General features: G+C 33.4%; 1 protein-coding gene across 1 annotated transcript in view; it reads left to right on the top strand.

Moving 5' to 3' along the window:
- LOC111512315 (alkaline phosphatase) overlaps positions 1-27,913 on the top strand; it is a 952,023-nt gene that overhangs the window by 574,062 nt on the left and 350,048 nt on the right. Inside the window, exon 4 of the mRNA XM_074178167.1 lies at positions 26,272-26,446. Coding sequence (XP_074034268.1) covers positions 26,272-26,446 — 175 coding nt within the window. The remainder of the gene's footprint in view (positions 1-26,271; positions 26,447-27,913) is intronic.

Below are 27,913 nucleotides of genomic sequence, written 5' to 3'. Positions count from 1 at the left end.
CATGTCCGGAGGTTTCGATGCTGCATTGGTATGGAATTTCGATGAGGAAGGATCCTTTCAGCATCACGAAGTTGGTTTCGTCACATCGGGTTTGGACTTTTTCTTGTTGAGGGAATATGGCGATATAATTCGATTCGCTGACTTCCTCGATTAAGGGCTTGTTCACCACTATGGTTGCTGTTTGGCATACGGCTTCGTTATATTTTACTTGTAAAATTGAAAAAATACAATCGCTTTCCTGGGTTCCATCTATCAGGTAGTTGTTCGGGCACAGGTAGTTCGGGTTCAGATAACGACATGGTCCAGAGTCGTATTGGAACATATCATTACTCATTGTGAAAAAGGAGTTTTTTGGAATAATTGTGGTAAAATTCTGAGTGGGTATTGAATAAAGGTGGTAATGTGAGAAGGTTTCGGGATGCACTAGGGGGATATGCAATGCAAAAATTAGTTTTGTATTCGAAAAATATGCGTCAACAGGTGTTATATCATATTGTTTATAACTGTCCTCGATTTCTGAATATACCAATTGATCTTTAGAATGATACTTCAGAAGCGAATCGAGTATTGATTTTATATCGTCGATAGATATTATACTATGATGTAAGGTGCCAAGTTTAGCGAAAGAAATGGCGTTTTCAATATTGGTGAAAATTGAAAGTAGTGTATCCAAGTTGAATTTTATTTGTGTATATGTATCTAATAAGGACAAAAAATGTGTGCTATTATTGTTAAGCTCTTCAATACTTTCTTTGATCACATTCTGATTATGAATCATGAGTGAAAATGTTTTATTGTTATTTTCAAGTATTTTGTGGGTCAATGATATTTGTTGATTCAGAGAATGAACAATTTGATTTTCGTTATTTTGTAATTTTTCAATAGCTGCGTCGTAACGCTGAGCAACTTCCTGATCAAAGTTACCGGAAACAAATTTGACAATATTTCCAAGTCCATTGATCAACCCTCGTTTTTTTCGAATCGCTAAGGGGTAGATTGATTGGAGTTTTTCTTTAACTGATTTCAACTGGAAGTCTATATGTTGTTCGGTGTATTGATGTAAGGATGTAAGGTAGGTTGAACTGAGGTCTTTCTGATTCATGACTAATGATTTTATTGCATTATAATGATGAGTCAGTTCTCCGATTTCTTCTGAAATTGGCTTGAAATCAATATAATGAAGAAAGGTGTGTGTGGCTACTCTAATTTTTGCTGTCCCTAGTAGAAAGGGCAGGATCCCTGGGTTGTCCTTCGGGTTCGTTATTTGTACGTTCTTTGATGATGTTAGGTGGATTATCGTCAAGAGTAGGAGGGTCCTGTGACAAATTCGACTTTGTTACGATTTTTCGAGGTTTTTTGGTAGGTATTACGTTTTGTTTTTAGTTTCAGTCCTTGATCGGTGACAACAGTTTCTTTTATGAATGGAACGTTCAGTTTTTTCCCACGAGTTTTTACGTTATGTCGATAAACTTCGCCATCTTCAGGATAGCTGACCGGATTTTCGCGAGTGAGATTTTGTTTTTCTATTATCTTTTCTTTTTGTTGTTGGGAAGTCTCGTGAATGTAATTGAAAATCATTTGAGTTCTGTCTTTGTGTTCCTGAATATAATTATTTAGAATTTCGTGGTTTATATCTATATCAAATGGATCTTTTGTATCGATATGTCCACTCACAATATCTATTGGGTTTTGTTTTGTCAAGGAATGTATAGAGTGGTTATATCCAAAAATAGCATAAGGCATTAGGCTCGTTACTTCAGAACGGTGATTTTCAATTTTCAAAACCCTCAAATGCTCAAGCAAGGTTGAATGAAGGCGCTCTACGGGGGCGTTACTAGTTGAGTTTTTTGGGGTGATGAAATGGATGTCAATTTTGTGAAGTTTTGTGAAGTCAGTCAAAGTAGAGTTTTTGAATTCTGTTCCACTATCGGCTATGATTTTTAGTGGTAGTCCGTGGAACGACATGAAGGTGATGAGACTTTCGACAATAGAGGAAGCGTTTGCGGATGTAAGAGGAAAAGCCTGTGCATATTTAGAAAAAGTATCTATTATCGTAAGGAATTTTTGACCGTTGGCTTGAAAAACATCGATATGAACGATTTCAAATGGTTTTTTGGGTGTTGGTATTATTTGAAAATTTATTTTTGGTGGGTTTCTATCATATTTAGATATTTGACATACTTCGCATTTGTTGATATAATTCCTGACATGATTAGCAAGGTTGGGCCAATAGTACTTTTTCCTAATTTGTTGTATGGTTTCTTGAATTCCGCGATGGTTTGTTTTTATTTCATGATTATAGACTAATAGTTCTTTCTGTCTGTCATCGTTTGTTATATTTTAAAGTTTCAAATTGCATTTAATTAATTTGAATGTGTGGTTTTTGAAAGTTTGCGTCATTAGGGTGCAAAGGTTTTCGTACATTTTGTTCGATTCGTCATCATTGAAATAAAATGCATAAGTTTTTCTAGGCTGACCAAAATCACTGAAAAATTTTATGATTGGAGAAAGGTCATTGATTACTATGTATATGTTCCATTTTTTTTAATGTTTGGTTCCCATAGCGTTTTTCTGGTTGTTTTTCTTGGCAAGGTTGATTTTGATATGTGAATTTGATTTTGAAAGACATTGATATGTACAGTTACATTATTTTCTTCGGGTTCATCAGGTTCCTCGGGGTTTGAAATCAATTCTTGAATCATATTTTCCTGTACTGAGCTCGATGTGTCGGTTTCTACTCCGATTTCGGCTTCGTTCGGGGTTTCGTCAAGGTTGTTAGATAATGAGATGTTGTCTTGTTCTGGGTGTTTCTGTGTAATGTTGAATTTTTTCATATATTGTAAAAACGGGGAGGTTTCTTCAATATCTTCTAGATTTGTCCTCGCACTGCATGGCTGTGGTTCTACTTTATTGGCGTGGATTTCAATTCTTGAGAGGGCGTCTGCATTGGTGTTTTTTTTTCCTTTTTTGTACATAATTTGATAGTCAAACTCTTCTAATTTCCAACGGACGAGTCTTGAATTTGGTTCTTTTAAAGACATCAGCCATTGAAATGGTTTGTGGTCAGTATAAATAAAAAATTTTCTACCAAAAAAACTACTTTCATTTCTCTGATCGCCAAAGTGAGTGATCAATAAATGTTTAATGGTGTTCCAATCGTTACTACCGCTAATAGAAAAAATTTCTTCTGCCGGTCCAGTCAATTTGGAAAAAATACTGTTGAGTAAAAGTTTATTTTGTGCACAATTATTATTTGCGGGAGTGGCGTCCCAATAGGTGTTCAATATATCGGTACATGTTGAAATAAATCGATAAAGTCTGCAAGGGTTACCATCAAACTCTGGTATGATTTGCAAAAGTTTCAAATCAAAAACTGGTGTTACTGCCATGATAGAATCGACTATATTTTCTAATTGTCTAGTTTGATTATTATTTATACTAAGAGCTTCTAGTGATTGACTTAAATCTAACTCAATTTCTGCACTGATATCACCTAATGATTCAGGAAAAGTTGAGGAGCTTGACATATAGGATCACAAAAGGGAACAATGAGTAACTCACGAAAAATTCCTTTCCATCGTCTGGTGTTGGAGATTTCGGGTACTGGGATCCGCCTCTGGAACCGTAGTTGATCCGATGATGGTACTTTCAGCTTCAGAGTTTTTTCGTTGCCGAAACGACTTATCCGGTTCTTCTCGATGAAGAGTTGGAACTCAAGGATATCTAAATCGATAGATGCTTTCGAGAATCCTACCACGACTGCGCCAATTACGTATACTTTAAAGAACGAAGACCGTTTTTAAAAAGACGAAATATTTTTATTTGGACAAGTTGTTCGTACAAAAGTTACATCGAGACTGAATTTTTTAATAATGCAATATAAATGGTGAGAAATTATAATGTTGGCTTTTCCTGGAATGCCGGCTATTTGATACTGCAGCGTCGGCGCTCCTTGGCCGGGTCGTAGACCCGGCTGGTTGAACGTACTTATTCGGTACGTAACTCTTGGGACAGTTGAGATAATTAGTATAAATTTTGTAACATATTGCGATTATTATGTATAATCTTCTATTCTCTAAACTCGAGATTTCAAATTCTTTCCTGAGATCATCAGTTCTCACAGTATTATAATCTGGGTTGACTCCATATTTCTTAGAATATAAATGCCGCAGTAATCTATTTTGAATTTTCTCCAGATTATTTTTATATATAAAATAATACGGGTGCCAAACGGCTGCACAATATTCGAGTTTGGGTCTCACCAGAGCGTTATATATCCTAATGACTGTTTGGTAATTTCTAAAATGTTTACTTTGTCTCAAAACAAATCCCAAACTCCGTAAACCCTGAGAGACTACTGTTTCAATGTGTTTTTCAAATGACAGGGTTGAGTCATATCGTGCCTCCAAATCTTTAACATTACTTTCTCGTGCCAACGTGATATTTTCCATTTCATATGCATACTCTATTTTATCTTTCTTTCTTGTGCAAGTCATTACAATACATTTTGACGTATTAAATGGTAACTTATTTTTCACACTCCATTGGTAAACATTTTCAATATCCTTTTGCAGCTTACTACAATCTTGAACACAATCTATCTTTCTATAAAATTTAAGGTCATCGGCAAAGAGTAAATAATTTGAATATTTAATTTCCGCTAATAGATCATTGATAAAAATGAGAAACAATAGAGGCCCCAGATTTGATCCTTGGGGCACTCCTGATTTTGATTGGTACTCATCTGAATAGTTGGTACCGAATTTTACTCTGAACGTTTTCTCATTTAAATATGTTGCTAAAAATTTCCTAGTTCCTTTAGTAGCTCCACATAGAGAAAGTTTATTCAACAATACATCATGATTTACTTTGTCGAACGCTTTTTGGAAATCTGTGTATATCACGTCGACCTGAGTAGAATTTTCCAGACTTCTAAGTACGTCATGACTAAAATATAACAGATTTGTGGAAGTTGACTTTTTTGGCACAAAGCCGTGCTGTTCTTCATTTATTAAATTCTTTACTTTGTGCCACACTTTAGCATATATTATCTGTTCGAACAATTTACCAGGAGCAGGTAACACAGCAATTGGCCGATAATTTTCTATAAGTGATATTTTACCAGATTTGTGTATAGGAGTTACAATAGCACGTTTCCATCGTCTTTGTCTCAATGAAAGATTATATATATATATAAATCAACAGTTCTTGGAAAAACTCCGAACAACCTTTTATAATATAAGGTGGGATATTATCTACACCAGCACATTTTTTTGGCTTAAGTTTTTTTAATGCTAGGAAATAATCAGTTACTGTTACTTCGTCTAATGAAGAATCGGAGTTTTCTTCAGCAACGATATTAAACTTTCAGATTCAAAATACTCACCAAAGCTATTTGGAACCTCAGCGTCGCTGAGTTTCATATTATTGTACTCAAAGACCGAAGACGAAGAAGATTTTTTTTTGTTACTTTTTGTATTCGTCCAAAATGTGCTGGTGTCAGTTTTAATAGCATTTTCAATATCATTGATGTAGTTATCAAAACCTTGTTTTATCAAGCGTTTAAGATGTTTTCTTTCTGTGTTATATAAGGTCATATAATTGTTTGATAAATGTTTGGGTTTTCTATATTTATTTTTATTCCATAAACATTCTTTCATGTCTTCAGTGAACCATATAGGGTATTTATTTCTTTTTTTGGAAGTTTTTGGAACGACTGTGTCTAAAACCTTATATAATTCTGAATAGAAAAAATCAACAGCAATATCAACCTCATTCAATTGAAATAATGGTGTCCAATCGATATTTCGAATAGATTGAGTCAATCTGAGAAAATCACATAATTGAAAATTATAATATTTTACTGATTCGATATCACGAGTTTTTCTAATGATCTCATCTGTAGCGAATATTTCAATATACAAGGCGGGATGGTTAATATCCTCCTCTAAAAGCGAAAAGTCTGACTTCGACACATGAATACAAGATGCGTTCTCCTGTGTGACTAATACAAGGTCTAATTTACGGTTATTGATATTATTAATTTCATTACAGTTCTCAAAACCCATTAATTTCCAGGAAATCAAGAAAAAATTGATGTTTCTCATCCTTATTATCATGTTCTAGATTTGGTAAGTTAAAGTCGCCAAAGACATATACGTTTCTCTCGTCACATATTGTGTATTCGAAATATTCCAAGTAATTCTTGTAATATTCAATACTCAATTTAGGTGGTAGGTAAACAGCAAATAAAGTGATTGTATGATATTTTTTCAATTTAATTTTAACCCAGAGCGTCTCATATGCACCATCTTTCATTCCCCAATTCAAAACCTTGAAGTCTCTATTTACCCCGATCATTACTCCACCTCCCCTTTCTTTTCCTGATAATTGCGAGTTTCTGTCACATCGAAAAATTGTATACCTTTCCAAATTTATTAATTCCGAATCAAAAAATGTATCATTCAGCCAAGTTTCTGTACCAATGATTATGTCATACATTTCCCCTTCAATACTTATTTTCAAGTCTCTCAACTTTGTTCTCAAACCCCTAAAGTTTTGGTAGTAACATTCAATATTATTCATTATAAAGGTGAGAGTTTTGAATTAATTGAATTTTCTAACAAAAATATCAAAGTAACAAAAGATATAATAAATTCAGTAACAATTTAGATTAGCCAAGAATAATAGGAAAATAAAAAAAGTATCTATTAAACAATGCTACAGTATAGGTGCATGTGTTCCTAAGTTGTCGATTACATCATAATATATCACTTACACTTCTGATCAATTTTTCAACTCCGTCAATCTTCACAAATATTTCTCCATTTGACGTCCAAACATTCTTGAATGAATATTTTGTGGTAGCAGCCTTCAGAATATTTAGTTTCCATTTACTCAAATCATCCCTGATGACTACGCCGCTGGATTTCAACAACTTCCTATTTTCAATAACTTTTTGTTTGTCCCTCATGTTCGAAAAACGGACCAAGATTGCCCGTGGTTTTTGTATACCATTTTTATCTTGTTTATTCTGTATTGTTATTTACATTAATTTTCACCTTCAATGTTTTGTTAAACAGATTGCTAACTGTACAAACTGTACAAACTTTTGTCGATATTTATCATTTGATCATTATTCTCACTCACAAAGTGGTTTTCAGTCAGGCCCCGTATCTGAATTCACACATTCAAATAATGACAGACAAAATCTTGAGATTAATGTATTCAAGGCAATAATTTACCTTTGACATTCATAATCAAAATAACTATTCCAACCCAGTTATCTGGGTAGAGCCTGAGGCGTTCATAAAGGAATTAACGATACTTCATTCTATTTTCAATAAAGTGAGCACCTCACATTTTCCACCACGGATTGAAAATCCCTCGGATCATAAGCCAACATTGATGTCTCGTTACGTCGGCGGATATAAACTGAGACCGCATATGCTATACAAGATGACAGCATATGCAAGCGGTATGCTGGTCCTCTATACTAATCACGGAACTACAGTGAATCTGAAAGACGTCTTCCGTGATATTTTTCGTTCGCACTAGCAGTTGCTACCATTTGTATTGTGGGCAACGCTTCATGACTCAAAGTGCAATGGCTCACGTCTCAGTTCAGTGACTTTTTTCCTCACGGTTGGCCTGAAAGGCCTATTGGCAGCTATGTATACGTGATGCGTTTTGTTTTCATCTTATGTATTTGTCGTACAAGTTTTCAAAACGAAGAGGCGGCATGCCACCTATTCAGCTAATAAAGTACTTGAAAGGCGTAGAACACGGCGGTGTGTAAAAACATTATGTACCTCTGAATCCACTCAAGCTAGTATAACTCCATTTTAATTTAAACTTGTTGTTATACGTTTTGAATGTTAGTGTTATAGGCACGGCAGCTCTGGTGTTAGGAAGCGAGGCATATGTTCATTATAATGTGGGTGCTCTTCGAAAGGGCGCCACTCTATATACAGACAAAAACAGAGAAATAACAAGAATAATTGAACGACCTGTTGAACTGAACGGTTATATAATGGGGTACCAACAATAAAAATGTATGTACTATACCACTACTTCCTTTAAGGGATATTTCAATGATTTACTTTCTATTGATTTGTACTTTTCATTTGAAATCTTCCTAAGTTATTTCACGTCCCCCTTATTCTGGCCAATACATGAGTTCACATGTTAATTTCTTTCAATATCATATTGCTGATGATTATATATTTTACAATTTATAATTTGAGTGGTAAGTATTATCTTCTCTTGAAATAAATAATTCTTTGGATCCTGGAGTTATAATTAATGGATAGATCTAACCTTTTCTCCAGGGCTAACGTCCAGAATTATAAGTCCTGATGTTAAAGTTCGTTGCTTTGTTGGGAATCCTTGAATCCTTTTGACTGAGCTGACAATGAACCAGCAGGAATACTGAGTAACTGGTCTCTAAATGTAACCATCTACATTGACAGTGAACCAAAATCCCATCTACACCTCATCGGCCTAACAAAATGGCAAATGGCGTACCCTCCTCACAAATCAGGAAAGAAATTTAGGTATCTTAAACCTTAAATCATCTCTAAAAAGGCCAACCGATCTGCACTGTTAGAAAAGTGAAATATAAATCTCCAAAACTTACCTTCCAAAAAAAGGCCTTTTATGTAGATATTAATTAGAAATCAAATCAGGAATTGCCACACAGCCTTCCTCGTAAAATCTCACCTCGTAAAAAAACGCCTTTTTCAAATCTGACCGGACTTATTAATTTACTATTAAAAAAAACGATTGAAATCGAAATTTGCTTTTAGCGCATGTCGAAAATCGAATGAAGGTCATGGCCTGTCATAAGACAGTCAGGGCAGCCACATGTTGAATTGTATCTATCCTAACCAACTGATGGTAATTACGTTTGAAATGACTAATTGTGACATGCAATGAAGAATTTATATAAGGAAAATATCTCAATAATGAACTTCTTAGGAAATATATTATCCTTTAATTGTTCATCATAACAAAGCGTCATGAGGTTAGATGTTAGTAACAACAAAGCGTACCTGTGTATAATGGTAACATTCTGTTGGACGGAATCTAACTTCGATTCATTTGACATCGAAAGGTAAATAAATGCATCTAACCTTCAACAATGTTTATGAATGAAATGTATAGTGGAATCCGAAGCTTAGGAATTATGCAAAGACAATTATAATGTTCCTGATGAATTATATTCGAAACACATAATTGAGGATGTTTGTTATGCTAAAAACTTGACAGGAAACAGAAATGCACAACTCATCTCAATATATGTATAATGTTATGAATGCTGCATAAGTTTTTTTATTTGAAGTTTCAAATTGTTACACACTTTCAGGTATCATTCAGAATGTTGTAGTGCCCTTCAGATAATTGTACTTATTCTTTTGTGACCCCTTTCATTTGGACGTTATTTGCCCTGTTGACTATTTGTTCAGGTTTAATTTTGTCTCTTTTGAAGAGAGATATGTCCGCCCCTGTGTCAATAAGCAAAGTAACATCTTGATTGCCTGTCATTTGGGTTTTAATAATTACGAAATTAAAAAGTGAAAGGTCCACGTTGAAAATATTCATTGATTCCCCAAGGGACCCTGTTGGGGAAACTCTATGTTTTCCGGCTGATGCCCAAAGTCGTTGGGTTCTCCTACATATGCTCTAACATATCTACCGCCTGCTCCCCTGGCTCTAGGGTAACCATAGTTAAATCTAATTCCCCCAAAATTTTTATTGTATTGGTACCGGTATTGATTGTGCGATTGAGCGTGAGGTTGTCTATTTTGATTGCCACGAAAACGATTGTTATGCGAAGCCCTATAAGCCCGTCGGTTATTGTTATAGTATCCTGAAAAATTACTCCTGAAATTTTGCCCTTCGGTGTATAGAACATTGGCGTTATTTGGAACATCTATTCCAACAAATTTAGTTAGTGCTTCTCGAGTATTAGAGAAAGTGCCTGCTTCCATTATTAGCCTAACTTTTTTAGAATTAGTGTTAGATTTAATGGTTGTGACAACTGTATCGGTGCAATAGGTTTCTGCTGTATCCGCGAGTACTCCCTCACTTATATAGGCCCTTTTAAGATTTCCTATCGAAATTTCAATTTCATTGGCATATTCGAAATTATTTGTGTTTGTTTGTTTTAAATTAAGAAGTTTAGAGGTAACTGATTTTAAGCTTTCTGTTTTTATACCGTTTTTAAGTTTGTGTATGATCTGAAGCAAAGTCGTATCATTGTCGGTAATCAAGTCTCTAGCTCTACCTCTTAGTTTAGTTTTTACGTAAGCCACGGCATCTGCCTCATGGCCCTCAGAATTTACATTGAGAAGTGAGAGTGCGTCTGAAAACGTCTGTAACTTATTTGCACTTCCGTCAAATTCATTGGATACTAATTTTCCGATCCCAGTAGATGGTATATTAGGAAGGGACTTCATTATTAAACATAAGTGTGAATTAGATTACGATGACTGGACTATTTCTATGCAGATTTGTAATAACGAAGTAATTTTGCCAATTTTCAATAGCCCATACAATAATACATTTATTATTCCACCTCGTTGCGAAGTTATAAGAAAAGCAGAGCAATTATGTAATATAAAATCTGACGTAGTTATCTTAAACCAAGAATTGGCTCCAGGAGTTTTTATAGCCAGCAGTATTGAGTCTCCGAATAGCCCATTTGCTAAAGTCTTGAATACGACAACGGAAAGTGTGACAATTAAATATTTTAAAATAAAAACCGAAAACCTACAAAATTTCAATGTATTGCATATATCAGAAAAGCGTGCCGATGACCAGCGTAAAACATTATCACTTAAAGAATTACATTGCGAAATCCCTGAGTTCGCAAAATCGGATACATTGAACCTATGTCAAGAATATAATGATATTTTTTGTTTGGAAAACGTTAGTCTAACAATTAATAATTTCTATAATCAGCAATTTAAACTAACAGATCAAATTCCATTTCTAGTTATAATAGTCTCATCTTACTAGTTTCTAAAAAGTCTGATAACGGAGATAAAAAATGGAGACTAGTTGTAGATTACAGGTTGCTTAATGAAAAACTAATTGCAGATAAGTTTCCTTCACCAAGGATAGATGATATATTAGACCAATTAGGAAGAGCCAATTTTTTCAGTTCTCTCGACTTGAAGTCAGGCTTCCATTAAATACCGATACAAGAAACTTCTCGCGATATCACTTCATTCAGTACAAACTCAGGATCATTTAGATTTACTAGATTACCTTTTGGTCTAAAGGTTTCTCCCAACTCATTCGCTCGTATGATGAGCATAGCATTTTCGGGAATAACCCCAGAAAAAGCCTTCCTATACATGGACGATTTCATCGTTATAGGCTGTTCTAATAAAAGTCACCACCTTTATGATTTAAAAAATGTTTTTGACTTATGCAGAAAATTTTGTCTCAAACTTAACCCTAATAAATGCATTTTTTTTCAAAATAACGTTTCGTATCTAGGTCATACTATTACAAGCGATAGAATTTTACCTGACAAGTCAAAGTCTGAAACTATAAACAAATACCCGGTGCCTACAAACGCTGATGAGGTGAAAAGGTTTGTTGCTTTTTTAAATTACTATAGTCGCTTCATTAAAAATTACGCGGAACTGACAGTCCCACTCAACAAATTAACAAAAAACAAATCAAAATTTATTTGGACCGAAGAGTGCCAAAACTCCTTTTTAAAGTTAAAACAATGCCTTTTGAAACTCCAAATAAATATTACAATACCCCGATTTTAAAAAACAATTCATAGTGACTCCCGATGCCTCTAAGCAAGCTTGCGGAGCAATTCTTTCAGAGAATTTTAATGGAATCGAATAACCAATTGCTTATGCTTCGAGGGCCTTTACAAAAGGCGAAATAAACAAGGCCACAATTGAGAAAGAGTTAGCTGCCATACATACATTTTTAGTAAAATCTGACCACAAACCGCTTGTCTATTTATTTGCTATGAAAGATCCTTCCTCCAAATTAACGCGTATGCGTTTAGATCTAGAGGAATATGACTTTGAGGTAGAATACATTAAGGGCAAATATAATGTTGGCGCAGATGCTTTATCTCGTATTCACATAAAAGACCTTAAAAACATCCCCACCACATCTACACAAATTTTCGCTATAACACGTTCAATGACAAAACAATTTCAAAATACAAATACGACCAGTACGACAAATACTAGCCCAAAAAATAAAAAACCAAAAGTTTTTCAAACCACTGACGACATTACAACTATAAATATCCCTTACTTAAAATTTGCGAATAAGCCAGATTATCTTCGGATAATCCTGGGTAAAAATAACAAGATCAGCGATATGGAAACAATACATTTTGCTTATGACAACTTTTCTTTAGAGAAAGTGTTGTTTCAGCTTGAAACTTCAGCTAGCAAAAATAATATTGATAAATCGAAATTCAAAACTAGGGATCCTATATTCACAATATGTACAATAAATGAGTTCAAAGAAAAGGGTATAAACACATTGAAAAATTTGAATATAATACTATATGATGAACCCACAATCATTACAAATAGAAGCGAAAAAGAAAGACTTATAACAGAGTACCACGATCATCCACTTTTTGGTGGTCACTGTGGACAGAAGCGGCTGTTGAAGAAAATCAGGACCAAGTTTCGTTGGAAAAATATGTCTAAGGATGTAACCAACTATGTAAGATCTTGTCAAAAATGCCAAATAAATAAAGGTAAAATTGGTCATAGGGAACCATTGTTGATTACACCAATGCCTCAACGACCATTTGATATTACGTGTATAGACACCATAGGACCATTTCCAAAAACATCAGACGGTAATTGTTATGCGGTTACAGCTCAGTACGAATTAACAAAATACGTTGTTATAGCGCCTGTAACTGATAAAGACGCCTTAACTATCGCAAGGGCCATAGTTGATAACTTCATTTTGGTTTATGGTCCTATGCGCGAAATACCAACTGATATGGGAACTGAATATAAAAACGAAGTATTAGAACAAGTGTGTAAACTACTAAATATCCAACAAAAATTCTCCACTGCCTACCATCATCAGAGTATAGGTGGCTGTGAGAGAAATCATCGGGTACTTAACGAGTATGTTAGAATATACCTTAACGATACACACACAGACTGAGACAAATGGATAAAATTTTATAGTTTTTGTTAGAATACGACCCCCAGTATATATCATAACTATATACCCTTCGAACTAGTTTTTGGAAAAAGACGCGAACTGACAAACGCACTGACTGACAAAGTAGACCCAGTATATAACCCTGTCGCCTATTATTTAGAGCTCAAATACCGGTTGCAAATTTCTCACCAAAGGGCTAGAGATTTTTTAATCAAGAAAGAGGAGAAACGTAAAATTGAATATGATCAAACTTCAAAATCCCTCAATTTAAACCCTGGAGACTTGGTTACGATAACAAACGAAAATAGATCAAAGTTTGATCATTGGTATAAAGGCCCATACTCAATCGTTAGTTGTGACAATATCAATTGTGATCTTAAAAACCTCAAAGACAATACAATTACGACAGTGCATAAAAACAGAGTGCAGTTATATACAGTGCTTTTTAGATAAAAGTATCCACCTTTAATAACTTTTGTAATACTGGTATTTAGGAAAAATCCAAAAACACGTCAATTTATGTTGGACGGGGCAAGCATTATGGCTTATTTAAACTTACTGGAAAAGCCACCCCCTCACCCCTAGCATCATCCCTTTTTTTTTAAATCACTTCTCATATTTTTTATGTAAAATTTGGATACTCCTCTTTGAGCTGATTTCAAAAATGTATGATACTTGTAGGTTGAAGTGGTTAGTTTATGAGATGAACAATTTTTCTTTCAATAGCACAAATTTTACTTATTTTTTACTTTCACCTTATTTGCCTGTACTAAAATGGGTTGTACAACAGTTCAAACTCTTTAATCTGTTTAACTGTGCTATTTATTCTACTTCAAAAGTCCAAACAAAAAACTCTACTTTTTATTAAAGTTTGACATTGTCAACTAGAATTTGTAGTCACTATTGATAGTGTACTTTGATACATTATTTATTTTGTTTCGCTGAAATGGTTTACTCTTTGCAAGAAAGAATTGAAATTGTAGGTTTATACTACCAAAATAATAATTGTGCAAGAGCTGCTGCTAGAATATTCAACGAATTACATGACGGAAGACATGCAACTCATAAGTATGTAATTCAACTGATGGAGAAATTTACAATAAATTTGCAAATGAATTTGCAAATTTGCAAATGAATTTGCAAATTTACAAAAATTTGCAATAAAGTGCATAAGCAAGAGGGACTCGTAAATAACGAAGCAATCCAAGTGGCAATTTTAGGGCAAGTCAGCTTAGAGGCTCAACAACCCCAATCGTTGTCAACAATAAGTAGAGCGATCGGTGTTTCATCCTCTACAGTTTTCCGAGTTTTACATAAATTCAAGTACCACCCATACAAAGTTAAGTTGGTGCACGAGTTGAATGAAGATGATTTTGATCGTTGTCTAGAGTTTTTCGAATCAATGACGCAATTTATCAATAACAATCCACAATTGTTAAACAATATTTACTTTTCTGATGAATGCTCATTTTCATCAAATGGCTTAGTAAATAGGCATAATTGTAGATATTGGGCTGAAAGTGATCCACATATTATGCGTGAATTCCAAACACAACATCCCCAAAAGTTAAACGTTTGGTGTGGTATCCTAGGTGATCACATTGTCGGACCTTTTTTCATCAACGGAAATTTCAATGGTGAATCATATCTTGAGTTACTCAGGGAAGGGGTTGACCCACGTATTACAGCAATAATAGAAAATGATGATAACCTTTCCGAAGATTTACTGGTATTTCAACAAGACGGAGCTCCCCCACACTATGCTATGCCTGTCCGACAATTTTTAAACGAAACATTCCCCGCTCGTTGGATAGGTAGAAGAGGGCAGATGATGGAGTGGCCACCTAGGTCACCGGATTCAACACCCCTAGAATTCTTTTTCTGGGGGTATTTGAAAACAAAAGTTCATGCTACCCAACCAGAATCTCTGGATGTTTTACGAGAGAGGATAGAAAATGAATGACGACAATTAAATCCAGCCGTATTAAGCAATGTCAGAGAGGCATTTCAAAATAGATTATACCATTGTATGGAAGTGAATGGTACTCATTTTGAACACTTATTGTAACTTCATAATAAATAGTACAGTTAAAAAGATTAAAGAGTTTGAACTGTTGTACAACCCATTTTATTACAGGCAAATAAGGTGAAAGTAAAAAAAAAGTAAAATTTGTGCTATTAAAAGAAAAATTGTTTATCTCATAAACTAACCTACAAGTATTATACATTTTTTAAATCAGCTCAAAGAGGAGTATCCAAATTTTACATAAAAAAGATGAGAAGTAATTTAAAAAAAAAGGAATAATTCTAGGGTTGAGGGGGTGGCTTTTCCAGTAAGTTTAAATAAGCCATAATGCTTGCCCCTTCCAACATAAATTGACGTGTTTTTGTATTTTTCCTAAATACCAGTATTACAAAATTTATTAAAAGTGGATACTTTTATCTGAAAAGCACTGTATATAGTGAGAAATAAAATGAATAAATAATGCGTGGTTCGGACTATTGAATTATTGTAGACGTATCAGTAATTTAAGTGAGTATTACTAATAAGTATGGATAATGAAATAATTTTGGGTAGTATCTATTTTTGGTAGTTTTAGGAGAAGGAGATCATGCAATTATGCAATTTTCATGTGTAATTCTCTAATGATCGGCAATACATGGCCCCTATTTTCTTTTGTAGCTGTAAGAATGAATGACCTTCATATTCGGCCGAAATGAAGTTCATTCTTCTAAAAGGGGGAGATGTAGTGCCCTTTAGATAATTGTACTCATTCTTTTAAATATTTATTTATGTATATACACCCTGTACATTAATCATTTTCATTTATAACTAGGTCAACTACGTTTTGCTAATATTACAAATATATCCATGTAGGATATGCAAACTGTATCGATAATGAACGATTTGTCAATTGTAAATCAGAATGAAAAGAAAGAAAAAAAGTTTTTGACTTTCTACTACTCCATCTGATACAAAAAAATGGATGAGAGAATCTTCCAAAGAAATGAAGGATTAATCAATTTGAAAATAAGTAACTGGGATAATCGATGACATAAGCAGATCAAGCTTATTCCGTGACATTCAAAATCGTAATTCATGAATGAAGTGTGTGTATTTTCTATAATGTTATCCAATTTAGTACTGAAGAGCCTTAGGGCAAGTGTCTCAAGGCGAAACACGTGTATACCAGTTAGGGTGACAGTGTTCCATGTGAGTACAATTTATTACCATTCATTCAAAGTAGAACTCATGTGAATGATATCTGATTCTTATTCCTCCACGAATGTTCGATATACAAACTGAATAGAGAAAAGTATCTTCTGTATAATTCAGTGTTCATATAGAAGTATTTGTTTCGAAAGAATTTTTTCTTTCGTGTAATTCAATGTTGATATGAAAGTATCTGTTTCAGGAGGACTTTCTTTCAGTTTGTGTCTGAAAGTTACTTCTTTGCATGATCTACACATCCATGTATAGAGTTACTTATTTTCAAATTGATTATTCCTTCCTTTCTTTGGAAGATTCTCTCATCCATTTTTTTGTATCAGATGGAGTAGTAGAAAGCCAAAAACTTTCTTTCCCAAAAAATTAATCACTCCTAAAAATATAACCCTTTCAAATCAAAGAAAAGAAAGACAATAGACTGAAGTGAAAACTCCATCATTTTTTTAATTTTCACGTCCTTCCTTATGAAACAACCTTTACATTGTTATTTTGAAAAGTCATTTTCAACGTTATAATCATCCCCCTCCTAATATGAAAATTGACATGGGTAATGTCGATTTTACCTTAAATAGAATGCATACAATTCAAAAAAAAAATGTTTAAAGCTTGGAAGTTGAATAATATTTACAACAGATATATACACATCACTTTCAATGTATTCACGATTTATACTATCCATGCTAATAATTCTAAGTATCAAAATTTACAAAAGATGTACAAAAAGTTGGAATTCTTTGGATTGCACAACTTGTGTGACAACCCCTGGGCTTCCAAAGATATCCTAGTGAAATATAGGTTCCATCAACCTGAAGAGTGAGTTAACACTGACCAAAACAAAACAAGAAGGTTCGAGGTGTTAGAAACCAGTCCGTCCGGAAGATCTCCGTCTTCTCGGAAGTACCCCAAAGATATTGAAATGCAACACCAATCCGACTCTAGCTTTGAGAGACTCTCACGTGGATAGCTTGTTAGATCAATAGAGCATAGGCTTCCTACAGACAAAAGCACCTGTGGCACTGCCAATAATAATCAATTTGTGGGTATATGCTCACGCATACATTACCAACTTGTCCTTCGTCGTCCCTACATTCATAAACGAGTTTTGACTTTTTCTTTATAATTGTACATTTAATATAACGTGTTGCTAATTTCTAACTGAAGCTTTCACCTGCGTTGAAAAGAACTCTATTTCTCCTCATAACTTTATTTCCTACATAGAACTCTTTATTTCTACGCCTTAAATTATATCTCTTTTCATTTTCTCGATAAGCTTAGTTAAGTTTATTCTGAATCTCCTTGAAAATTTCTGACATTTGACCTAAGTTTTGGACCCAATTTTTCCTATCTACTAAGTCGATATCTATTCCCATAATACTTTCCAGTACAGGAAACTTCTTTTCCAAAATTAAGAAAAGCTGGACTGTAGCCTGTTAGTTAATGGACAGCTATTTGTAAGGCATATGCAATTTTTGCCAATTCTTTATCCCATAATTTGTGATTATCCTTTATGTAGCTATGAATAGCAGTTTGCTTGAGGATGATAATAAGGAGTATATTGAATATAAGTATCGTATTTCTTCACAAGATCTTTAATCGAATTACTGACTAATTGCCTCCCATTGTCATAAATAATATGTTGAGGTACTCCATACACTAGAAATACATCATTTTCAATTATTCGAGTTATGCCTGGAGCTGTAGCACTACGAAGAGGGAATTTAGTAACCCAGTCGCTTATGACTAATATATACTGATAACCAGATGTACTACGGGGAAGAGGTCCCATTAAAACCAAAGCTATCACCTGCCACGGAAATCTTACTTTCTTCTCAGACCCTAGAAATCCGATTTTAGAATAATTTGGAGCTTTTTGAGAGGCACAAATTTTGCATGATTTTACATATCGATATATGTCACGGCGCATTTTTGGCCAAAAATAAGCATTAATTACCCGAGAGAAAGTTTTAAAGAAACCTAAATGTGATGCCACTGGTGAATCACGATAAGAAAAAATAATTGCAGATCCCTGTTTCTTAGGTACTAATAATTTCCAATCTGAGATGTTTGTATCAATAGGAATTCTCGAAGGAACTAATTTATATACATAATTATCCTTAACTCTCCAATTTGGATATTTATCTGGGTCTGACAAAATGTTATTGCGCATTTTTATATAAAATAAATCTAAATTTGAAAGATCAATGTCCAAGTTAATACACTGATTAGGGTTTTCAATGGCAACATTTTCTATTATGGTCGTATCACAAGGAGCTGACTCTGTTGTTGCCCTTGATAGTGCATCAAGCACAACATTCGAACTACCTTTTCTATGAATTATGTTAAAATCGAACTGACTAAGTCGTACACCCCAGCGTGCAAGTCTTCCAGTAGGATTTTTCAATTTCACTAAATATTTCACTATGTCCGACGCATCACACTGAACAGCGAATGGTAGGGCGAAGTCAGGACTCGTTGAGATAGGAGCCGAAATAAGTGCTTGTTTTACATTTTGAAAGGCTTTCTCAGCTTAAGTGGTCCAATATATTTTCTGACCTTTCTTCCTATATTTTATTGAATCATTGATAGGTACCATTAAATTTGAAAACTGTGGAATAAAACGCCTGTACCAACTACAAAGACCTGTGAATCATTTTACTTCCGTGTATTTTTGGGTTGTGGAAAATTTACCATAGCCGAAACTTCATCAGGGTTTGTTCTGAGTCCATATTTGTCTATAATGAACCCAAGGTATTTTAGTGACGGTCTAAAAAACTCACAATTCTATAAATTTACAGTCAAATTGGCCTCATTCAAACGTTCTGCCACTTCATTTAACACAGCAATGTGTTCATCAAACGTTTGACTAACTATAATGAGTCATATACGAAAACGTTTGGTTCTAATTTCGGTTCAAATATTGCATCCATAAGTCTTTGCTGGCATTGAGCAGCATTCGAGAGTCCAAAAGGTAAAACATTAAAATGAAAAAGCCCTCTGCCAGGAATTGCAAAAGCCGTTTTTTCCTTTGATTCATTATCAAGTGGAATTTGCTAAAATGCACTGCGAAGATCTACTGATGAAATAAAATTTGCTTTGCCTACTAACGATAATATTCTATCTACAGTCAGAAGCGGATAACTATCTTTCTTAGTTACAGAATTTAAACGTCTCCCATCAAAACAAAACCGAAAATCTCCATTTGATTTCTTCACCAATAGTACCGGAGAACACCACTCACTACTAGAAGCTATAACTACCTTTTGTTCGAGCATTTTATCAAGTTCTTCATTGAGGTGTGTTGACATATAAGGAGACATTTGAAAATGTCTTTGTTCAAATCGCCTAGCATCGCCAGTATCGATATGATATTCTAATTCATTTGTACGAGCCAAATTTCCATCTCTATTCAAGTCGAAGTTCAAACTTCGACTTAACTTTATTAACTGGAATAAGTTGTTGAGGAGACATGTCTTCAATTTTTTGGACGTTATCTTCAGAAAGAGCATTGATGTAATCAAATCCGCCCATGTATGATTTTTAAAATCAATTTTAATTTGAAATTTTTTGCAAAAAATCACTTCCCAGTATTACTGAATAACTAAGAGAAGGAACTAATAAAAATGATATTATTTCACATCTATCATTTACACAAATAGGAATATCCACTATTCCTCGAACCGTCTGCTTAGCTCCATCAGCAGTCCTAACAAATTTATGTATTGACCTGTTACTCCTCAAACCGAGATATTTTATAAAGTCAATTCCTTTTTGACCAAGTGTGTTACTACTAGCACCTGAATCCAATAATGCAGTAACTTCTTTTCCTAAAACTATAACTTCAACATTTGGCCTATTATCATTAATTTTTTCAACCAAAACTGGACTTATTGAATTATACTCAAGTATGTTTCTTGAGCACGATTGATAAGAATTACTTGATTTCATTGGATAACCTTTTCCTATTAAAATGTTATTAAAATAAAATTTAACTGATTTTAAAATCTTTTTTTGTTCTTCTATACGATTACTTCGTTTAAGATTGGCCTGAGGATGCGAAGGCGGAATACGGCCAGATAGAATATGTTCTATTTCCTTGACCCGTTTCCCTTACAGCTATCACAGTAGGATTCGATTACATTTTGTTTTCCACATTTGTAACAAAATTTACTTCTTTTTTTAGTGCAGTGTTCAAAATGATGATTCTGTTGATGGCAATTGAAATAAACTATAGGTTTTCTAGAAGTATCGTCTCGGGATGAAATTTCATTAGAAAATTCATTATTTGAATTATACCAACCCGAATGCCTTCGTTTTTGATTCCCAGAATATTCACTCGTGAATTCTTGTTCATTATGTTTTTAGTCAGCTTGTTTACTACAATGACCAAATTCAAATTCTAATTCATTCATCAAAGAACTAACAGCTTGTTTTCTAACAGACCTATTAGCATGAAGATCCCTGTAAACTTCCTCTAATGCTTTGGCATCTTGAATTAAATCCTCTACATTATTATATTTATGAAGAGCTAACGTTTCAACATACTCGGACTTTAAATTGTTTTTATCCATTTCATTTTTGTAACTACTGCGGGAGGATTACTTCATCTACTAAACAATTGTTCCATGACAGCAACAATAATTTTAACTGTTTCATCTTCATGCTGTTTACGGTTCTTTATAGCCTCCCATAATTCTTCATCGTATTCTTTATTTAAAAAATCTTGAACAAGTCTTTCAGAAAGTGAATCCCAATCTTCAACTGTATTAGAAATGTAACGAAACCACAGAAGCGCTTTACTATCAAATAAATCCAAAGCTGAATCATAAAGTTCTTGATGTGTAACATGTCTAGCTTTAGCAAGTTGATCTATCCTTTCTAAAAATGATTTTACCCCCATTGACTTTTTGGTTGCATCAAATTTTACATTCCATTTGTAAATAGCTACTGTTTTTGACGTTGACGGTACCACAGTCTGTTGTGAAGTAGAGTTTGGTTGCGGTAATGGCAAATTTAATGGTAAACATGCTTGAGTTTTAATTTGATCTTCTAAGTTTGATTCTAGAGACAAACAAGTATTATATGATTCATTTTTGAAAGAAACTTCCTCAGGTTTAGATAGATCAATTTTCATTCTACGAATTCTACCTTCAACATGTCCTAACCTAGCTTTCAACCTCTGATATAAAGCATCCGTTGTAGTGATATCAAAGTCTGGAATTTGACTAGCAATATTATCTGAAGTGGCCGAAATTTGATCCTCTTCTTCAACAAAAGTAAAAACATCTGCACTCAGTTCAATGTTACCTTTTTTTCTTTACCTATGTGAATTAATGATATTGAATGCAGCAATTTCAAACTCCAAATATCAAATAAAAATGATTTAAATCAATTTTATCACTTTGCAAAATCGGAGCCCCACGTTTATGGGTGTCAAAATACCATAACTTCATTTCAATTTAAACTTGTTGTTGTGCGTTTTGAATGTTAGTGTTATAGGCACGGCAGCTCTGGTGTTAGGGAGCGAGGCATGGGTTCATTAAAATGTGGGTGGCGAAAAAGGCGCCACTCTATTTACAGACAAAACAGAGAAATAACAAAAATGATTGAAAGACCTGTTGAACTGTACGGTTATATAATGAGGTACCAACAATAAAAATGTATGTACAATACCACTACTTCCTTCAAGGGATATTTCAATGATTTACTTTCTATTGATTTGTACTATTCATTTTAATTCTTCCTAAGTTATTTTACAACTCCTTTTTATTGGCCAATACATGAGTTCACATGTTAATTCCTTTCAATATCATATTGCTGATGATTATATATTTTACAATTTGAATGTTGAGTGGTGAATATTATCTTCTCTTAATATAAATAATTCTTTGGATCCTGGAGTTATAATCAATGGATAGATCTTACCTTTTCTCCAGGGCTAACGTCCAGAATTATAAGTCCTGATGTTGAAGTTTGTTGCTTTATTGGGAATCCTGGAATCCTCTTGACTGAGCTGACAATGAACCAGCAGGAATACTGAGTAACTGGTCTCTAAATGTAACCATCTACATTGATAGTAAACCAAAATTCCATCTACACCTCATGGGCCTAACAAAATGGCAAATGGCGTACCCTCCTCACAAATCAGGAAAGAAATTTAGGTATCTCAAACCTTAAATCATCTCTAACAAGGCCAACCGATCTGCAAGTGTAACTGAAAAGTGAAATATCAATCTCCAAAACTTACCTTCCAAAAAGAAAAGGCCTTTTATGTAGATATTAATTAGAAATCAAATCGGGAATTGCCACACAGCCTTCCTCGTGAAATCTCACCTCGGAAAAAAACGCCTTTTTCAAATCTGACCGGACTTATTAATCAACTATTAAGAAAAAACAATTGACATCGAAATTTGCTTTTATCGCATCTCGGAAATCATAAAATGAAGGTCATGGCTTGTCATAAGACAGTCAGGGCAGCCACCTGTTGAATTGTGTCTATCCTAACCAACTGATGGTAATTACGTTTGAAATGACTAATTGTGACATGCAATGAAGAATGTATACAAGGAAAATATCTGAATAATACACTTTTTAGGAAATGTATTATCCTCTAATTGTTCATCATAACAAAGCGTCATGAGGTTAGATTTTAGGAAAAACAAAAAACAAAGCATACCTGGGTATAATGATAACATTCTGTTGGACGGAATCTAACTTCGATTCATCTGACATCAAAAGGTAAATAAATGCATCTAACCTTCAACAATGTTTATGAATGAAATGTAAAGTGGAATTCGAAGCTTAGGAATTATGCAAAGACAATTATAATGTTCCTGATGAATTATATTCAAGATACATAATTGAGGATGTTTGTTATGCTAAAAACTTGACAGAAAACAGAAATGCACAACTCATCTCAATATATCGCACCTTGAAAACAAAAGCGGCGTTATACAAAAATTGACATTTTTCAGTATGACCATTTACAGTTTTTGACGCAGCATTTTCGCCAATATCTTAGCAAATAACTGGAAAAAAAGAATGCAATTAATTTCATTAGTTAGTTTGACTATCTTATTCAAGTTATGTACTGAAAACATGCCAGTAAATTATGGAGTTATTTAGAAAACAAGGTTTTTAAAAAAAGTTTCGCATAGTGCCACTTTTGATTTCCGTAAACCTACCCGTTTTAGAATAATTACCCATTATAACCCAAAGATCAATAATGGGAGTTAGGAAAATATAATAGAAATAAAAAGAAATTATGTCATAGAAACAAGAAAAAATATTTATTTGGGAAAAACAATTATGTTATAATCAGTACAATCAAGATACACTTTAATTATGTAACGTTTTTCGTTGAAATGCAAGTTTTTTATGTATAAATCACAATTTTTGCCGGTATTATACAACAGTAATAATGAAACAAACTTTAAAATGGAACATAAAATTCAAATTAAAAAAAAAAGTATTTTTCAGAAAATGAAAAATGAACCCTTCTAGAAAATAAACGGATCTAAGTACTTATGCTTATAGAAGTGATACCAATTATTTTAATGAGATCGTTTGAAATACGTAGGTTGTATCAAAATTATCGTTTGGTACATACATACTACTATACTACTGAAATATACTTTCATAGTAGGAGGTATAATAACTGGGAATCAAACCAGCATTAATGAGGCTCCGTATGTCAGTCTTCTTCCTTTCGGATATTTCCAATTCACACTGATAAAGCGGTTTGAGTTTTGTATGACGATTATTTCTATTTGTTCTTTTACTCAAATCAAGCTCTTTAAAATCATCAAAATACGATGTCTTGTACTGTATTTTAATCTCATTATGTTAAAATTTTTCTCAATTTTGATAAATTTTATGTCTGACAACTTTACAATTTGGCCATCTGCATCTTTATTTAGTCTAGGAACTGGTAGTTATTTTATATCTATGAAATCACAGTAACCCATTTCATTTACAATGGAAGGTGTTCCACGTTTTTTAGCACCTCGAATAGCAGAAATATATTGCGAAGGCACGTATATGGCCCCAGATCTAAGACATCGTTTAACTTGTTTCTCTATTACAGAATGTACAGCATCTCCCCCATTCTGAGTATGACCGCGTATCAGGAACTTATGTGTTATGGACCTAATTTTTAAGTATTGAACTGCGTAAATATACACTCCGATAATAAACTCTTCTGTTGATCACTGCAATTATCAGAGTAAAAAGTTATGTCCAGCCATTCGTCGTCACAAGAAGATTTTTTTTGCAAATATTTCAATACACAAGTACCTATTTCATTTGCTCCTCGGTGTCCTCAAGATGCATCCCAGAATAAGCATTCAGTATTGTTAAGTTTAAGCTCAGAGATGGTAAAGTTCAAGCAATTTATTTTAGACTTATAGTAAAACGTAGAAATCTCTAGTTGTTGACAAACTGTTTGAATTGGATGTTGAGGCATTAGCATCTGAACAGTTTTCCTTGTTTTGAATTGCACGCATTAATATTTTTTTACCCCTATCTCTTGACGGATTCATTTTGATAACCACAAACAAGGAAGAAAATACGTTTCTCAAATGCAACAATGACATCCAAATATAGGAAAAACTATTCCCGTAATCTCTATCAGTAATAGGAAAATCTAATTTAGGTTATAATTCACTATAACAATATCATTTCAAAACATTGTAGATGTCATATTTTACAAAACAGTGGCGGTATTCTCAATATGACGCTCATTTAACAAAATGAAACATTTTCATCCTCTTAACTTTATAGTATTACTGGCACTAAGAGGAATATGACACTTAAACAGTGATTTAAAACATCTACATTTTAATAATTTTACCATAATTTTGTTTAAAAACAGACACTGAAAAGAAAATGCCTGTTTCTTTTCACAAAAAAATGGCGATTTGAAATAAATATAACCAAAAAAATGGCACTATGGTTATAATGCCATTCATGTTTTCATATTCATGAAATAATGACAGACAATAACGTTAAAAAAGGCACTAAACAAAAAATTACATTTTTAAATTCATCAAAAATAATATTTTAGTGTACAATTAACTAAATAAGCGAAACTATACATAAAATGTCAGTTTTTTGTTAATTTATTTCAATATTACTTTAACTTAATGAGAGACACTATACTTTAAATGCCATTTTTTGTAGTTATTACTTCAGCAAAAATATCAGTTTGAATTACGCTTTAAACATCACTATACATAAAATCCCACTTTTTCTACTCGCCGCAGCGTGTATCCACTCCAAATGCTTGTCTTCAACTGGATAGTGTCACCTTATGAATGACTTCTTTGTTATTTACGCAAAAGTTCAAACTGACACCGGCCTTTAGGGAAAAGTATTCAAACTAAGATAAAATGTCGTTTTTGCAATAAAAGCGCTTTCTTCCAAGGAATCTAAATGTCGTTGTAACTCAATATTGCTCATTTTAGTATAATGCCACTTTTGTTTTCAAGGTGCGATATAATGTTATGAATGCTGCATAAGTTTTTTTATTTGAAGTTTCAAATTGTTACACACTTTCAGGTATCATACAGAATGTTTACTTGTTATTTTGAAAAGTCATTTTTAACGTTATACTAGTCATTGTGTCTTCAGAATTATTAATATTGTTTAGTTTATATATGTTATTTCTTAAGAATTTAGGTTCTGAAATACAAAATCAATTTCTGAAAAGTATGAATGTCTGAAATAAATGAAACCAGTGGCATATTGTTCAAGAATGCATATTAGAATATAGAAGAATTCACAGCGAATTATTTTCAAACAATATTTTTTCACTGAGTCGATGAATGAAGAAAATATGGTATTGAGAAAAAAAATTGTTTCAGACTTACAACATGGACGCTCAGATAGGAGAGTCGTCAGCTTGTGCGACCGCGCTAATGTGTGGTGTGAAAACAAACTTTGAAACTGTTGGACTTGATGCGCGTGGAAAATTTGAAAACTGTGTTTCAAGTTTCTCTTCAAGAGTGACATCACTGATTGATTGGGCCCAAGAATCAGGTAAACATTTTTTAAGTAATAAATGATGGGAATATTGTTGTTACGATGTTTTGAATATACCTATATGATCTGTATTTTTTGAAAACCAAATTTCATGAAAAAGTCAGCTTTCACAACTTTTTTTGCTTTTAGAACCTCGCACAATCTGAAAACTGAACAAATCTGAAGCACTGCAGAATCTATGGTGGTATAATAGTCGGCTAACTGGAAAATTTAATCAGACTCTCTTTATTGATTATTGCATTTGTAGACAAAATTCATGGATGGGATGAGTTACTGACTCAATGGACTCTTTAGTGGCAGTAACTTTTTGACAGATTCTTCATCTTTCACTTTGTTCATTTTTGAGATTATGAACGTTTCACACCCCCCAAAAAACAGTAATAATCATTTCAAATATTCAAAAATATTTTGTTCGATATTCCAGAAATCATACCTCAGTTTGAAAGTTATCATTAAACGACTCTATTCTGTGATTATCTGTGATTTCAATAGATTGGGGAATATTCAGAGAAGTATAAAAATGAAGTTTGTTTACCAGATATCTTGGAAAAATATTTGTTTCTTCGTTTTGTGAAATCATCAGTTCAGGAAATAGTTGAGAAAAAATGGCAGAATATTCTTTCAGATTGGAAAAACTAAATGGTCCATAATCAATCATAGATTTCACATAATTTGTACTGAGAAAACGCGTGAATTCAATTTTTCTTCGTTTTTTTTCTCTTTACTCAATCCTTTGAGTAATTCCAGAAATTTGTTCGAATAATTCCTCTATGGAAAAATTATTGTCATTTATTTTCAATCCAATGTTTCATGCAATTCAAAATTCAAACTATTATTATGAACGTATGTATACTGAAAATAATCAACCTGTCAATGATGTTGACTGGATATATGATTATCATTTATTACATTCGAGTTGAACGATGATAACAGTTTGTACAATTTGTCAATCTGTCCTGAGAGAGGAGAATCGCTACTATTAGCAGACTGAAAATGATGGATCAACATATGAAAAGAGATGAGTGTTCGATGTGGTGAGAGTCACGAGAAAGTGTTTATGAGCTTTTGACATTTAATAGCAGTACATAGGATTGGAACACTTCAGTGATATTTTATTTTGCTTCTGTATCTAGTGAGATGTACGATTGTGGTAATCTATCGTGTTGAAAACTTCATCACTATTTCTTTTGTATTCATTTTCGAAAGCTATATTCAATCAAAACTTCATTTCATCTCACTTTTTATTATTATGTGATAGTAACTAATGAATATTGAACTTTTTCTGTTCACTTTTCCAATGTCATCATTAGCTCATGAAAATAATGTAATTGAAGAAACTCTTATTTTTCTTTCGCAATCTATGCTACTGTAAATATATGCTGCTGTAGCGGACGAAATGTTTGATTTCTTCCGATCACGGTCTTTTTTTTCTCATATTTTGCCTGTGATATAAATGAAAGATCA

This window comes from Leptinotarsa decemlineata, unplaced genomic scaffold, assembly GCF_025532065.1.
Source record: "Leptinotarsa decemlineata unplaced genomic scaffold, Ldec_3_MD MMD2_tig00003557_RagTag_RagTag, whole genome shotgun sequence".
Classification (NCBI taxonomy): Eukaryota; Metazoa; Arthropoda; class Insecta; order Coleoptera; family Chrysomelidae; genus Leptinotarsa; species Leptinotarsa decemlineata.
The sequence above is the reverse complement of the archived record's forward strand: the minus strand, read 5'-3'. Positions and strand labels throughout refer to the sequence as shown.